We start from the raw sequence: 14,915 nt of genomic DNA, 5'->3' as shown, positions 1-14,915 counted from the left end.
AAAATTGTAGTTTGTATTTTTATCTTATTAAATTATTGAACATAACTTGATAAAATTAGTAAATATAATTAGTGTAATAGTAAATATAGTATAATGAATCTCTTCAAAGGAAATTATTTTCCATTGAGATTCATATTGTTGTCAATTTAGTTAAATAATACATTTCCTCGCACGACATTAAACAATTTTGTGTTCTCAGCATGATTAAAATTTGCTCGCGTTAACTTTTATTATTCATTGCTGCCAGACATGCTGAGAACAGTAGCGTCCATTACCAGGGGGCTCAGTTGAGCCTTTTGGTGTGGGGGAGTGTGGTGGGCCGCTACAAAAAAAAAAAAATAAAAATTTGTTGTACATGACAGTCGCGCACAGGGTGTGTGTTATTGTGTTGGGACTAACAATTTCTCTCGGTTGAGGATTGGTCTGATTCAGCATCAACCGCACCGAGAAACCAGAACAGTCTGTTTTGGTTCTGTTCTCTTTGCGCCAATGCATGGATCGATTCACGATGACGTCATTCCCTTTTGTGGTGACAGTTCACACGTCCTGTCAAAATTTTACGAACGAGAAATGGGGTGCGGCGAAACTTTTCATGTAGCTACACGGTCAAGAAATTTATTTCAAAACTCAGTTTGAGGATAGCAGAATATCGGGTCCCATTTTGTGAACTGAACCTAGCGCATTTTTTGTTTTCTTCACGGTTAACTCTCCGGGAATGAACAGAAGGTTGAAATTTCTAAAAATTTCCGAAAAGAGGGTTTGTTTATTAAAATGTATCAACATGTTTTTAAAACTAAACACATTTCTTCTGGACCAACCCACTTTGCATTGAATGTTCTAGGCAGCGCTTCTGCTTAAAACAAAAAATCCCATCGAATGTCCAAACGTGAAGTGTTTGCATATGTTTACAGCTTTCGGTCAAAATAACATAAGAAACTCCCCGATTCTTGATTCGGCATATTTGAATTCTATGGAATCTTTCACATTTGGACATTCGAAGGGATTTTTTGTTTCAAGTGCACTGCCCCAGAATATTCAATGCAAAGTGGGTTGGTCCAGAAGAAATGTGTTGAAAATAGGGTTGAAAACATGTTGAAACGTTTGAATAAACAAACCTCCTTTTTGAAATATTTAAGAATCAAGAATCAAGGGGTATGAATCATTCAAAGTTATAATTTATCATACTTTCATTCCATGTCTGGCGATTTTTGGGTGAAAAAATTTGTTGTTCTCTACTTATTCTTATACAAAATCAATACTCGTTACGCTAAATCAAGACTTTATGAACCATTTCCAATATTTACAAAGATCGGAAGATGGAACGTATGAAAACGTAGGGTAATCCAAAAAATTCGAATACAAATTAAAATAACGGTAATTCAAAATCAACTAGACAGATTTTTTTTACTCAAATGGAAATATAATTCAATAATGACCAATCACACCTTTTGTTTAGGAATTTTTTTTCCTTAAACCAATTATATGAGCTTCAGCTGTTTCTCGAGTCCATCGTACGCGGCATGCTACTCTTTTCTTGAAATTTCGTTCCCCATAAGAATGCTGACGAGAGTTAAAATAGGTTTTCTGCAATTTGTTTATTCTCGATAACATGTATGATATAACATACCAATCCAAAAGAGCTATATTTGAAGGGTAAGTCACTTTTCATTTTGAGCCAATATTTCCAAAAACCTATAGATATTATTCTGTGTTAAATGACCTATAAAAATAACTACTACATGCAAAACTAGCCAAAAAATCCAGTAATGACCAATGTTAACTTAGTACAAAGTTACACAAGCACTCTTGCACTTACTCGGTTTCAAGTCAAAACTCCAGCTTATATACCCTGCCTCTTGTTACGATTCATGACTAAGGACCTCTCCTCTGACGACTTGAGGTCCGACCTATACTCGTAACTCAAGACTTACTTGGTTATCACGACTATCCTGCGTTCCACCTCTGTTGAAGTCCACTGTTAGAGACCAGTGCTGACTTATAAATCATCGAAATTTTCTCTGACAGTCGCAGAGCCTGCTTTTATCAGTTTTAATGTTCGTGCCATCAAACGAATGCGACCAAACTGCCGTGATATGACAAAGTGACGAACATCCATTTTTAACGGTTTTTATTTTTTAACGTCATTTTATTCAGTTTTCTAAAAGCTTTCAAATGCTCTGAAAAGTTTTTCGATATTCCATATAGTTTTCGAGTAAATTCATAAAAACGAAGTGACGAATGTGCCATTTTGACGCAGATGTGACTAATATCCATTAATTCATAAGAGAGATACGGAAAACTCTAGAAGTTCTAATAAATTTGAAGCGATTTTCATAAAATTTAAGACATATACCTATCTTGACATGATGATATTTTATAAGAAAAGACACCCCTCCTACCTTAATAAATGGGGGAGGGGGTCCCATATAATTATTTTTCAATTTTTTTAAGGCGATCATTCTTTATTTTATCAAATTTGATATGTAAATTTATACAAATTTATATGTTTTCAGAAATATGTTTTTACATTTTCCAGCAAATCAATTTCACGCAGAAATACTTCGAGTGTGAAGTTGTTTGATGATGGAATAATAGAGGCAAATTTGCAAAACTCAATACATGTTTGTGCAAGACAGCTTTGCTAGGAAAACCCAAACTGACGCCATATATACTGACCTTTCTGCTGCATTCGACAAGGTGAACCACGATATCGCTATCGCAAAGCTGGAACGTCTGGGTTTCTGTGGATCCCTTCTGCACTGGTTCCACAGTTACTTAACAGGTCGAAAGTTATCCGTTCGTATTGGTGACTCTTTTTCAAATCATTTTCTTGCCTGCTCCGGTGTGCCTCAAGGAAGTCATTTAAAGCTTAGTTCTTTTAGAAATGGGACAGTTACGAATGCCTGTATCTAAAAAACCATTCGTTTGAACGAAATACTTTCTATGAAGAAAAAGAAGGTAATGTTATGGTCTTTTATGAAAAAATTTGAAAAAAAATATTTACCGTTTTTTGTTAAAGAAATTTCTACTTTATTCGTGGTATCTCCCATTGGCCGGCGCGCACTTTTTTCAGTCATGGTATTGATCAGTTTCTCCAACTTATACTTCGTAAAATCTATATTTTAGGTGGCTTCACCCTCCTTCTTCAATTTCTGATACTTTTTGGTCCAATACTTCCCTGGAAACTGGAAACTGGAAGCATTTTAGTGGATACAGTTGTTTCGAAATGAACAATTTTGATCGTTTTTGACCACATTTTTGAACGTTTTTTTTTGGTACCGGTTTTACAGCTTAAGAGCTTTGGAACTATCAAAAAATGGATGTTTGAGGTTGGATTTCAATAAGTCATCACTAGGCAACACTATCAGCTTATCGGAGAAAATTGTTTTGGACATTTCAGCGATCTACCCTTAGTTTTGCGTTTATTGAAAATTAAAAATGCTGGTATGAGACTTGACTTCCTTGATGATCCTTAACCGTTGTTGCCGATCATGTGCTTCACTCCAATGCTTGATTAGAACTTTGTGGACATTATTGACAGTGTTTACATACTTATCCACCACAAAAACTCAGTAATTCTTTGAATAATCAACGGTTTTGTCAGCTATCAATTTGATAATGACGTATTTTAAAGGAAACTGTGCAAAATTATTTTTTTCTTTTTCTCTTGCATCGTACATATCTCAAAGACGCATAAATTTTAAATTTTGAAAAAAATAGGTCGAATATTACTTTTTACAGGCAACAAAATGCTGTCAAAATTTTTAATATCCAATAACTAGTTAACGAGCTATTAGCAAATGAAAGTGTCCCATTTCTAAAAGAACTAAGCTTTAGGACCACTAATTTTCGTGATATATTTTAACGACGTACTCTCGCTCCTTGACTGTAAAAAACTTGCATATGCCGACGACCTGAAACTCTTTCACACCATAAACAGCCAAGAGGACACCAATTTCCTGCAGCAGCAGTTCAATGTGTTAGCTCAGTGGTGTGACATGAATTGCCTGCCCCTGAATCGAAGTAAATGCTCGGTCGTATCATTCTCACGTAAGCGACACCCTCTTATTGCGGAGTACGTTCTCGGAGACGGAATCATTTCTCGAGTGGACCACATCAACGATCTGGGCGTTATTCTCGATCAACGCCTGGAGTTTAAGACTCACACAAACTACATCGTCGACAAAGCATCCAGAAATCTTGGATTCTTATTTCGCATGGCCAAAGACTTCAAAGACGTGTATTGCCTGAAAAGTCTTTACTGCTGTATAGTTCGTTCCATCCTCGAGTATGCTTCAGCTGTTTGGTGCCCTTACTACCAGAATGGGGCTGAACGAATCGAGGCTATCCAGCGTCGCTTCTTGCGGTATGCCCTACGCCATCTGAACTGGCAAGACCCGTTCCGTTTACCAAGCTATGAGAATCGCTGCCGCCTTATAGACCTAGATACGCTTCAAGCCCGCAGAAACGCTACGCGCGCTCTAGTTGTTGCTGATCTTTTAACGTCGAGAGTTGACTGTCCCGTTTTGCTGGAGGCCATTCCTCTCAGCGTGCGTCCCCGAGGATTGAGAAACCAGCTTTTGCAGCTCTATGTTCCTATTCGTCTCAACAACTATGGAGCGAACAGCGAATTTATCGGCATATTGAAAACGTTCAATCGCTTTTCTGAGCATTTCGACTTCGATGTTTCGAGGAACGTGTTCCGGAGAAAAATTTTAACTGTTTCAAGAACTGTATAAACCTGTGTTAATTTTTATCTTATATTGTAATTACTATTAAGTTATCATTAGGATCTACATATGATCTGTTGATTTTATTCTAATAAACAATAATAAACAATAAATATTATTTTCTCAATGAGTTTTTATATGGAAAACATAAAATATAATGAAATGAAGGGTTAACATTATTCATTAGTGTGCAATGATCTCATATAGAAAACATTGTCCGTTTTTAATTAAATTGAAATTGAGTGCATTTATTACGATCAATTTGTTTATTGAATAAAAGCCCAATTTTAATAAGTTAAAATTCTTCAAAATACATTCTTTCGTCGAGCATCTCCCAGAATTCTTTGTAGTTAAGTGGAGGACCCATCATCTTAGCATATTTTGTTCGCGCTTTTGCAGCCTGTTTTATTTTGTTGGTTAAGGTACGTTCGCAGCTGCTGGAAATTCGAACAAATTTTAAGTAGGTATAGTTATTTTGTTCTTATCGATGAAATATTTCATTTCTCATTTATTGTTCCCAACATCTCTTCAAACTCTCCGATATCTTCAAAAATACCCACCTTCTCGTCGAATATGCTTGGATATGTTCCAACACGCTGGCTATTTTAATGAAAAAGCTAAACATTATTCAACTTCTTTGATTCGGAAGTTTGCACAAGCCTACTAACTACCATAGTCAGTAGGACATTAGTCACTTCGGCATATAATCGTTTAAACAAAACTTACGTTTTTACGCCGAAGTGACTAATGTGTTTTAAAAACTTATGTAGGCAAAATAAGGATTTGTAATTCGAAAGGCTTTATTTAAGATACATTTTAGAACAGATTGAACAGATTATATTTCGTTTAATGTCTTGGAGTAATGAATATTAAGCTAAAAGGGAAAATCGCTTTTATTGAAGAAAACACAAAATGGTCTATTCGTCACTTCGTCATATCACGGCAGCAAACACCTGCGGAACAGTCAATCTCCTGGCAACTTGACAGACATCTGCGATTTTGAGACCGGCACACGAAACTCGGCTGGACTGTCTAGTTGTCAGGGGGTTGGAAACAGTCGACTACCATCAGACGAAACGACATTCATTCTTCTTTGTGTGATAGTCGAACGAAATTTCGTGTACACGAGAGCGATGATTTGATGGTCAAACGACCAGAATCCCCGATAGTTTACGACATCGCCTATCTTGTTAGCACTGTGATTTTCTTGCGTAACTTACCAGTTAAATTCGGACGTTATAAAGTTAATCGCTGTTCTATTTTTTATGCTAATAGAAAGCATTTGTGACCGCGGTTTTGGATTCAGTGAAGATTAGTGAAACTATCCAGCTGGTTCTGTAATAATCGCCTTCGCAAATTCCGTACACCAACCGTTGTTTACCATTGTTATTATCGCTGAGCCACTACTCGAATCGCCAAACATCGTATTCGAGCAGTTCCATCGCAGATTCCTTTGTAAGCACTTCATCGCCATCTACCTGTGGAAAACTCAACTACGTTATCGTCGCCACCTACCTGTTCAGTTGAGTAACTTGAAATACAGTAGATATCGGATTTTGTTGCCACCATGAAACCTCGCTGCGGAAAGTGCGATAAAGATATTTTGAATATCGAACCCGCGCAATGTTCCTGCTGTGAGAAATATTTTCACGTGCAACAAGAGTGCTGTGACGCGAACCGTAGCAGCATTCAACAGCTGTTCAGCACTAACAAAGCACTTTGGCTCTGTGTTGACTGCAGAAAGCTGTTTGCTAACCGAACATTGCATGCCTTCCTAGAAGATACCATTCGACGGCCGCCTGACGAGATTTGTGAGCTTCGTAAGAAAGTTGAGGAATTGACCGATCTAGTAGCTGGATTGCAGAAACAAGTTGGAGCAAATCACGAAGCGATAATGGCCAAACTTGATCGTCCACCGAAAGTAGCTTGGCCACAACTTCCTGAAGGAACTCCTACTAATTCTGACAAACGCAGCCGTTCCATACGTTCTCGCAAAAGACGTTGTGGTCCCAATGGAGAGCCGGTCGAAGTTGAGATCGTTCCGCGTTCTTCAATTTCCAACGGAACAAGTGATATCGACCTTAGTGATCTACTGCTGACATGTCCCATTGCTGCTGCAGTACCACCCCCTCGATTTTGGGTATACCTAAGTGGTTTTAACCCAAAAATTACCAATGATGATGTGGTGAAAATTGTCAAACGATGCTTGAAGACTACAAACGATATTGAGGCTTTTCGACTCGTTCCAAAAAACTTCGACGATTCAAATTATTCGTTTGTTTCGTATAAAATCGGCGTGGACCTTGCACTAAAGGATAAGGCTCTCCTCCTTTCATCCTGGCCACAGAGTATCAAAGTTCGTGAGTTCGTGAGTTTGCCAAAAAACGATCGCATACCCGGAAGAAACGTTCCAAACCAATTTTGGGACCCTATGAGCATCGGAACTCCCAACCCTCCGATTGTGTTAGCGGAGACCAACAATTAGACATCATTCATAATTTTGCTGCAAGTTTTCCTGACTCCGAGCGCACGTTTTATGGCACTTTGGAAGGCCCCCGATCCGTTACCACAGTTGTGCCGGTATCCAGAGTTGGTTCAAGTCGTCGTAGTCGCTCGGGCCCTGTGTGTAATACTGGAGGAGGGGTCTTCCAACCTGCCACTGCAGGTATGTTTACGTGTTTTTCTGATCAGTCATCTTCGCCCCTTAATATCTGTTCACATTCCAGTTCGACTCTTCGGGTGTACTATCAAAATGTCAGAGGATTGCGTACCAAAGTTGATGAGCTTTTTTTGGCAGTTTTGGATCCAGAGTACGATGTAATCGTGCTCACCGAAACATGGTTAAACGATGAAATTACGTCGGTTCAGCTGTTTGGAAACGAATACAATGTTTTTCGTCGTGATCGAGATCCTTCCAGCACTGGTCTAAGCAGAGGTGGTGGTGTGCTTATTGCTGTTTCAAACCGTTTGACGTCCTCCCCTCTTACTGATCTAATTGGAATCGATCAGAACATCGAACATCTATGGGTGACTGTTGAGACGGGAATGCAGAAAATCTACATAGGCGTAGTTTATCTAAGCCCAGACGAGGCAAGCGATCCTTTAATTGTCGATGCTCACCTTAAATCAGCGGCCACTGTAGCGGATTCTTTACGTTCCAACGATCGGCACATCCTGTTGGGCGACTATAATCAGCCCCTTCTGAATTGGATAAAGCATTCTGCAAATTTCGCGTACCCAGACCCGGCGACTTCGTCATTCTCCATTATCTCCTCCGCTCTCTTAGATGCGATGGATTTTTTGGGTAACCGACAGATGAACCTGGTCACAAACTCTCGTGGTCGCATCCTTGATTTGGTCTTTTTGAACGAGTTTGCTGTAGATAGCTGTACCGTCACGACTGCGATGGAGCCACTGATCGAGATGGATCTTCATCACCCACCATTACTTGTTGCTCTAGCCTGCCCTCGTTTTACTCCGTTCCAAAGCACAACTGACACATGCTCATTGAACTTCCGCAGAGCGAACTTCCCACAAATATCCGAAATACTATTTCAGAAAAACTGGTCGTTTATCGAAAGCGCTACTGACATTGATGAGGCTGTACATTTCTTTACTTCTGCATTGCACGAATCATTTCGTGAGCACGTTCCGCTGAAGCGACCTACTCGTAAACCTCCTTGGTCCGATGCACATTTGCGTTTGCTGAAACGGAAAAGAGCTACCGCAATTAAACGTTTTTCCCGTGCAAAAAATGCAATCAATAAACGAGAATTCAACATTGCAAGCAGTAATTATAAGCGCTACAATCGAATAAGATATTCCCAACACATTGAGCGCATGCAGCGGATGCTAAAGCATAACCCAAAACGTTTTTGGTCGTTTGTCAACGAAAAGCGAAAGGAAACAGGATTACCTACGGAGATGCTTCTAGGCGAGCGTAAATCGACGAATTTGGGACAAACATGTAACCTTTTTGCCGAACACTTTGCTAGCGTATTCACTTCATCGCAGGCCACATCTTCTAAAATTGAAAGAGCCTTACGTAACGTTCCCAGCAATATGGTTAATCTAGTATCAATCCATTTCTCGGAGGAAGAAGTTAAAGCGGCTATAGCAAAGCTTAAATTGTCGTCTACTGTAGGGCCCGATGGAATTCCGGCCAACATATTGAAAAATTGTATCGATGCCCTATGGATGCCACTGTTAGTGATCTTCAACCTCTCTATTCGAACTGGAAAATTTCCAAGTGCTTGGAAAAAGTCATGGATGTTCCCTGTTCACAAGAAAGGCAACAAGAACCACGTATTGAACTATAGAGGAATCACATCCCTGTGTGCCTGTTCGAAAGTGCTAGAAATTTTGGTGTCACAAAGACTTTTCACCGCTGCAAAGTCTTACATTTCGGTCGATCAACACGGATTTTTTCCTGGGCGTTCGATAAACATGAACCTATTGGAGTTTACTTCATTATGCATCCGCACTATGGAAAAAGGGGGTCAAGTTGATACAGTGTACACTGATCTCAAAGCCGCATTCGATCGAATTGACCACCGTTTGCTCCTAGCGAAACTTCAATATCTTGGGCTTGGTGAAGGCCTTGGTCGTTGGTTCGAATCATTCCTGATTAATCGTTCTCTCACTGTTCGGCTGGGCAATGAAGAGTCTTTCGTGTTCCAGAATAACTCCGGAGTGCCCCAAGGAAGCAATATCGGACCGCTCCTGTTCTGCATTTATTTCAACGACGTCACATATTCTCTTCCATCGGGCTGCAGAATGCTTTACGCTGATGACCTGAAAATTTATCGAAAGATTGAAAGCTTTAGCGATTGCTTGGAGTTGCAGCACTTGTTGAGCAAATTCATGGTGTGGTGCGATCTGAATTGCTTAACAGTCAGTGTGGAGAAATGTAACGTCATCAGCTTTACACGGAAGAAGAATCCGGAGATTTGGAATTACACACTCCAAGGTTCCCCACTTGAACGAGTTCCTGTAATAAAGGATCTAGGTGTAATACTGGACTCCAAAATGACATTTGAACATCACTTGAGCCATGTAGTAGCTAAGGCGAACCGGAATTTGGGTTTTATTTTGCGAACTACCAGAGAATTTACCAAATTACGCTGCCTACGGACTTTGTATTGTGCCTTGGTTCGCCCGCATCTTGAGTCAGCGGCAGTCATCTGGAGCCCTAGTCACGCCAACTGGATTCACAGAATCGAATCCGTTCAATCTAAGTTTACCCGCTCAGTACTACGGCTTCGCCCGTGGCCGATTCCGGAACAATCTCCCTCATATACGCAACGATGCTCTTGGTTGGAACTGGATACCCTTGCTGATCGACGAGAATACATGAAAGCGGCCTTCGTTGGAAAATTGCTACTCGGAAGCATTGATGCACCAAACATTCTTGAGAGGATTGACTTCAACGTGATGCCTAGACAACTAAGAAGTCGCGAATTCCTTCGGCTTGGTTTTCATCGTACACTTTACGGCCAGAACGAGCCTATCCGTGCAATGTGTGTAGTGTTTAATGATAAATTTAGCGAATTTGATTTTAATATGACCCCGGATATGTTTGTGAACCGCTTACGGGCTTCAATGTTAAGATGAAATCGTTTTATTGTAGTACTTGATGTTAGATCTTATCGTTACTTTTATTTTCTGATCCACTATATTTAATGTGTTATGTAAAATCCCTAAAACTAGTTTTAAATATCCTGACAAACTATTGTATTGTTCATGTATTGTATTTGCTACATTCATCGATGGGTTTTTATGCCTTGTGCTTTTCCCATCCCATCCATTTAGACTAGTCGTTCGATGGATTAAAAATAAATAAACAATCTCTTTCACGCAACAGAACCCACGGACTCAATAAGTAAAGGCAATCTTTTCTTTTCACTCTCTCCTGCGAAAAAACACACATTGTTCGAACAATGTGGAATGATTATTCACGCATATGGAATGAAAGTCAAACGACTAACCACTACAAATATCAAAATTTCATTTGACATTTTTTTGCTCTCCGATCAAACGATTGCGCTCTCCATGATTGTCAAGAACGATGTGTCATGTGTGGATGGACCAGTGACCTCTATTCTTACGACTTGAGGTCTTGGCTCTACTTTGTTTGGCTCGAAGCCCTCTCCTCTTTGTCCGTCCATGTGCCGATCGAGAGCAGCTTATCCTGGACACGCGCCTATCAGAGATCACGTCCGGGGCTTTACGAAACTACTCGGATGATTCCCGGCGAAGACGTCATCCTACACCGACTCGAGTGACTCAACCGTCGACGAAGTGAAGTCACTCTATCCAGGAGTATTCCGTGGGTAAATACTTTTCTCCCTACGAGTTCGACTGAGGAGAAGTTATTGTCTTATCCCCGCAGCTTCCGCTGTAGTGAGCGCGTTCTACTCGAACACTCTGCGGCGTTGGAGGTATCGTACACAGCGTTCGCGACGTACCTAACAGCTTGGCATACGCAGAAGGTTAAGTCTTGTCTTTGCATGCTTTATTGCTAGGATCGAACGCACTAGACACTAAAGCCCCCCACCGAAAGGGCATTCTACTCCGACTGTGATCCGGTCTTCCTCTTTCCTTTACCTGGCAACTTTGGGGCTGGCAACCGCAGGCACCTCCAGCAGCTTACGCTACGAGTTCAACTGCTGAGAAAGTGTGTTCTACTTGGATACTCTGCGACGGTCACTCGTACGCGGTGAACCAAGCAGCTCATCATATTCACAAAGTTATGTATTATCTTTGTATGCTTTACTGCTAGGATCGGACGCACCCTACTCAGATGCTCCCCGGCGAAGGAGTCACCCTACACCAATCGCGAACTGGTGCTGGTTCCAACTCCTCTGCAGGACAGTAATGATCTGGATTAACCCATCGCTGACCACGCGCCAAGTATTGGCATGCTCACACATCCCTCGTGCTCTGGTGTCTCAACTGTGTCACCTCAGGTTGAACGGAATGGCTAATCCACATGTTGAAACCGATGGTGGTACTGCATGAAACAACCATGACCAGTCAAGAACTGCGTCACCCCACCTCTCCATGTTTCCGATCTTTCCAAAATCCAACGTTAGGGATCAAGCGATGAGTCCACCGGCTGGGTTCCGAGCTGGTCCACTGGTTATCCCAGTTGGACATCGAGGCTTCTGTGGTATGTTTCCTCACATCGGGCATGTGCCTTTGCTCGTAGTAGATGATATCGCCCTCTAACAAGATCGAGATGGGCATGACCCCGCTACAACACCAGCAGCTAACAAGGACACTGTTCATCAGCCGCTACATACCGCACGCTCGCCTGGTTCCTCCTACTGCCGCAGCGGATCGCTGAGTTGTTCGACATGGCTCCAAGTACTTAACCACACGCTCGAAGTCGATTGCGCACGGTCCAGCTGCAATCGTCCCTGTTTGTGCTTATAGGAAGTTTGTGAGCAGCACCATCTCGGTATTGTGGTGAGCCAGACGCATGCTCGTGGAGCGCATCCAACTTTTCACTTGATCGATCGCTACTGTGGCGAGTAGCTGAACTTTCTCTATTGATGGATCCGATGCTAGGAGAACCACGTCGTTGGCGTTGGTGAATCCTGCAAGTCTCACTCCCGTGGCGAGACGCAGTCTCAGCAGTTCGTCTTAGATGATGTTCCACAATACCGAGCCAAGTATCGATCCTTGTGGAACCCCTGCCGGGACGTTCGTTGTATTTTATCCATCGTTGGTCATATATCATAGCTGGCTATGAAAGAAGTAACACTCCTCCATCCTACAGATATACGCAGGAAAGAGTGATGCAATCGCTGCCCAACTGACGCTGTTGAAGGCGTTCCTCACGGCAATCGTTACCACTGCCCAAATCCGGTCTCCTCTCCTCTTTTTTAGTCAGGATTTGGCTGCTTCCTCGATGACTGTTCGATTGGCATCCACCATGTTGCGGCCTTTCCGGAAACCACACTGTTTATCGGAAAGGCCGCTCTCGCTCTCGGTGTAGAGCTGCATCCTTCTCTGGACCACCTTCTCCAGAACCTAGCAAGCCGTGTTCAGGAGACATATCGGACTGATGGGTCATCTGGCGGCTTTCGCGGTTTTTGCAGGAGCACCAATCGCTGCCGCTTCCACACATCTGGGAAGACCCTCTCACCCACCAACTGTTGTGATCGCGGTCTTCACTGCCACTGCTAACTATGTTTTTTTCTGTAAAGGCGAGTAAAAACTTGACAGAACTAGAAGGGAGCTTTTGTTTTACTTGGAGAGGCCAAAAATTTATGATCAAATACTTCTACTCATAAATGACGTTACCTCTTGCGATGTAAATGTGTCAATCAAAGTAAAGGCTTTCTCAACTTAAAAAGCTATTTAAAGTGAGTGGGTGGATCCTTAAAGCAATGGTTACAACTTTGGGCGTTTATACTTACTAAGAATTTTACCTTCATGATATTCCAAAGCAGATAACTAAACATTTTATGCATGATTTATTTCTCATTCAATCTTAAAATTGTCCTGTTTCCGTAAACTTCTTCTTTCTTTTCAGAAACTGTCTTGCATTTATAAATCTTTGTCATGATCTCTGACTGATAGAATATTAAAACGATCAAATATTAATAATCATGTTTCTCGTTTTTTTTCTTTAACTCATTTTTCGTTTCCCCCGGTGCAGATAGAAGAAGACTGGAAATACGTAGCCCTCGTCCTAGATCGGCTGTTTCTGTGGATCTTCACGATAGCTTGCGTGATCGGCACGGCTCTGATTATCCTGCAAGCGCCCAGCTTGTACGACAACACCCAGCCGATCGACGCGATGTACTCGAAAATTGCAAAGAAGAAGATGGAACTGCTCAAAATGGGCAGCGAGAACGTATAGCATCCGCCCGGGTTCGCATCCGCCGTTTGGAAGTATCTTCTGAACTGGATGCGAACCCTGGTCGAAGAGGATGGCCATTAAGAATCCTCCCAAAAAAAATAATCAAAAAAACTGTCCTCGTCGCGCTGAGAAAAGTTTCTTTTTTCTTTCGGATTGAGGAACAAGACGGAGAGAGAGAGTTCATGCGTAGCATTTCTATAAGAAAGCTCAAGGCAACCTACTTGTGAGAGAAACAGAAACAACAGCAAGATACAAAAAAAATACCCCCCAAGTTATGCTCCACCGTATCCACACCACACTAGTGCGCATTGGTCCCGGAGCGTGGCTGCTCTAGACAAGTGGCGGCCGTCCTTCCATTTGTTGTGGTGGCGCAAACCCATCCCCAGCTTTCCCCCTTCCATTACCAAAGGGAGAAACGAGGGGGTGGTTCGGTGTGGGTGGTGCTGTGGATCGTACTTGTCCTTTTCCTTCCGCTGCTGCCTGCCAGCTGCTACTCTGCTGCACCGTACTTCCGGAATAGGTCCATGGTCCATGGTCCCTGATGTTGTGTGTGGCGCGCTCGTCCAGCTGGAAAAGTGGTTTCTCATGGTAAGATTGCACTCGTCCGGAACCACCATTCGCCGCCAAGTGGCAAACAACATCAACAACTAACAGAACAGCTCAGCCCTGCTCCCCGATGGCGGAGACTTTCTGGAACCGAAACCGCCATCAACGAGGACATCATCATCAGCACATGTAGCAGCCTCCCAGATCCGACAAAACGAAAGAAAGAGCGGAGTCAGAAAGAAGAAGTCCAACCGACCCTCCGCATCCAGGGGGGCAAGAAAGGAAGGAACACACTCCAAAAAACCGGTGCGTATCCCAAAGTGATTTCTTTATTCATCCCCCCTTACTTCGTGTCGTTTGAGCCAGCCCGTGAAAAGGCCTGCTAGGGTAGCGGTGCCATATTTAAGTTTACTCTTCGTTTGTTGTTTGGGTTTCTCGAACGCCAGGAAGAATGTCAATAACAATCAAATTAATGTTAATACCAGTGTAACAAAAGAAGTAGTTTTTAATACGAGCGCAAGTGAGAAAACGAGAGAGAAGGAAGCAAATGATGAAAAAAAAACTTTTTTATACGAGAATCTGAGAAGATAGCGAGCAAATACCCAAAACGAAATTCAAATTTCACCGTGTAAAAAGGGGAAAGTTTTTGCATAAAAATTTCTAGCTCTTTTTACGTTCGAGGATGTTTAACTTTGAATCAGTAGATTTTCTCCATCTGGTAAGATCCTTCGACAAAAAAAAAGCGAAACAAAGAACGAAACTCTGAA

General features: G+C 41.9%; 1 protein-coding gene across 1 annotated transcript in view; it reads left to right on the top strand.

Annotated features, from left to right (window-relative positions):
* Positions 1-14,360, top strand: part of LOC129750851 (acetylcholine receptor subunit alpha-like 1) — a 361,925-nt gene extending 347,565 nt beyond the window's left edge. The window contains exon 10 of the mRNA XM_055745954.1: positions 13,399-14,360. Within this exon, the coding sequence (XP_055601929.1) occupies positions 13,399-13,602 (204 nt within the window). The 3' untranslated portion in view covers positions 13,603-14,360. The remainder of the gene's footprint in view (positions 1-13,398) is intronic.
* The last annotated feature ends 555 nt before the right edge of the window (positions 14,361-14,915 follow it).

The sequence above is a fragment of the Uranotaenia lowii genome, chromosome 3, assembly GCF_029784155.1.
Source record: "Uranotaenia lowii strain MFRU-FL chromosome 3, ASM2978415v1, whole genome shotgun sequence".
In the NCBI taxonomy this organism is placed as follows: Eukaryota; Metazoa; Arthropoda; class Insecta; order Diptera; family Culicidae; genus Uranotaenia; species Uranotaenia lowii.
The sequence above is the reverse complement of the archived record's forward strand: the minus strand, read 5'-3'. Positions and strand labels throughout refer to the sequence as shown.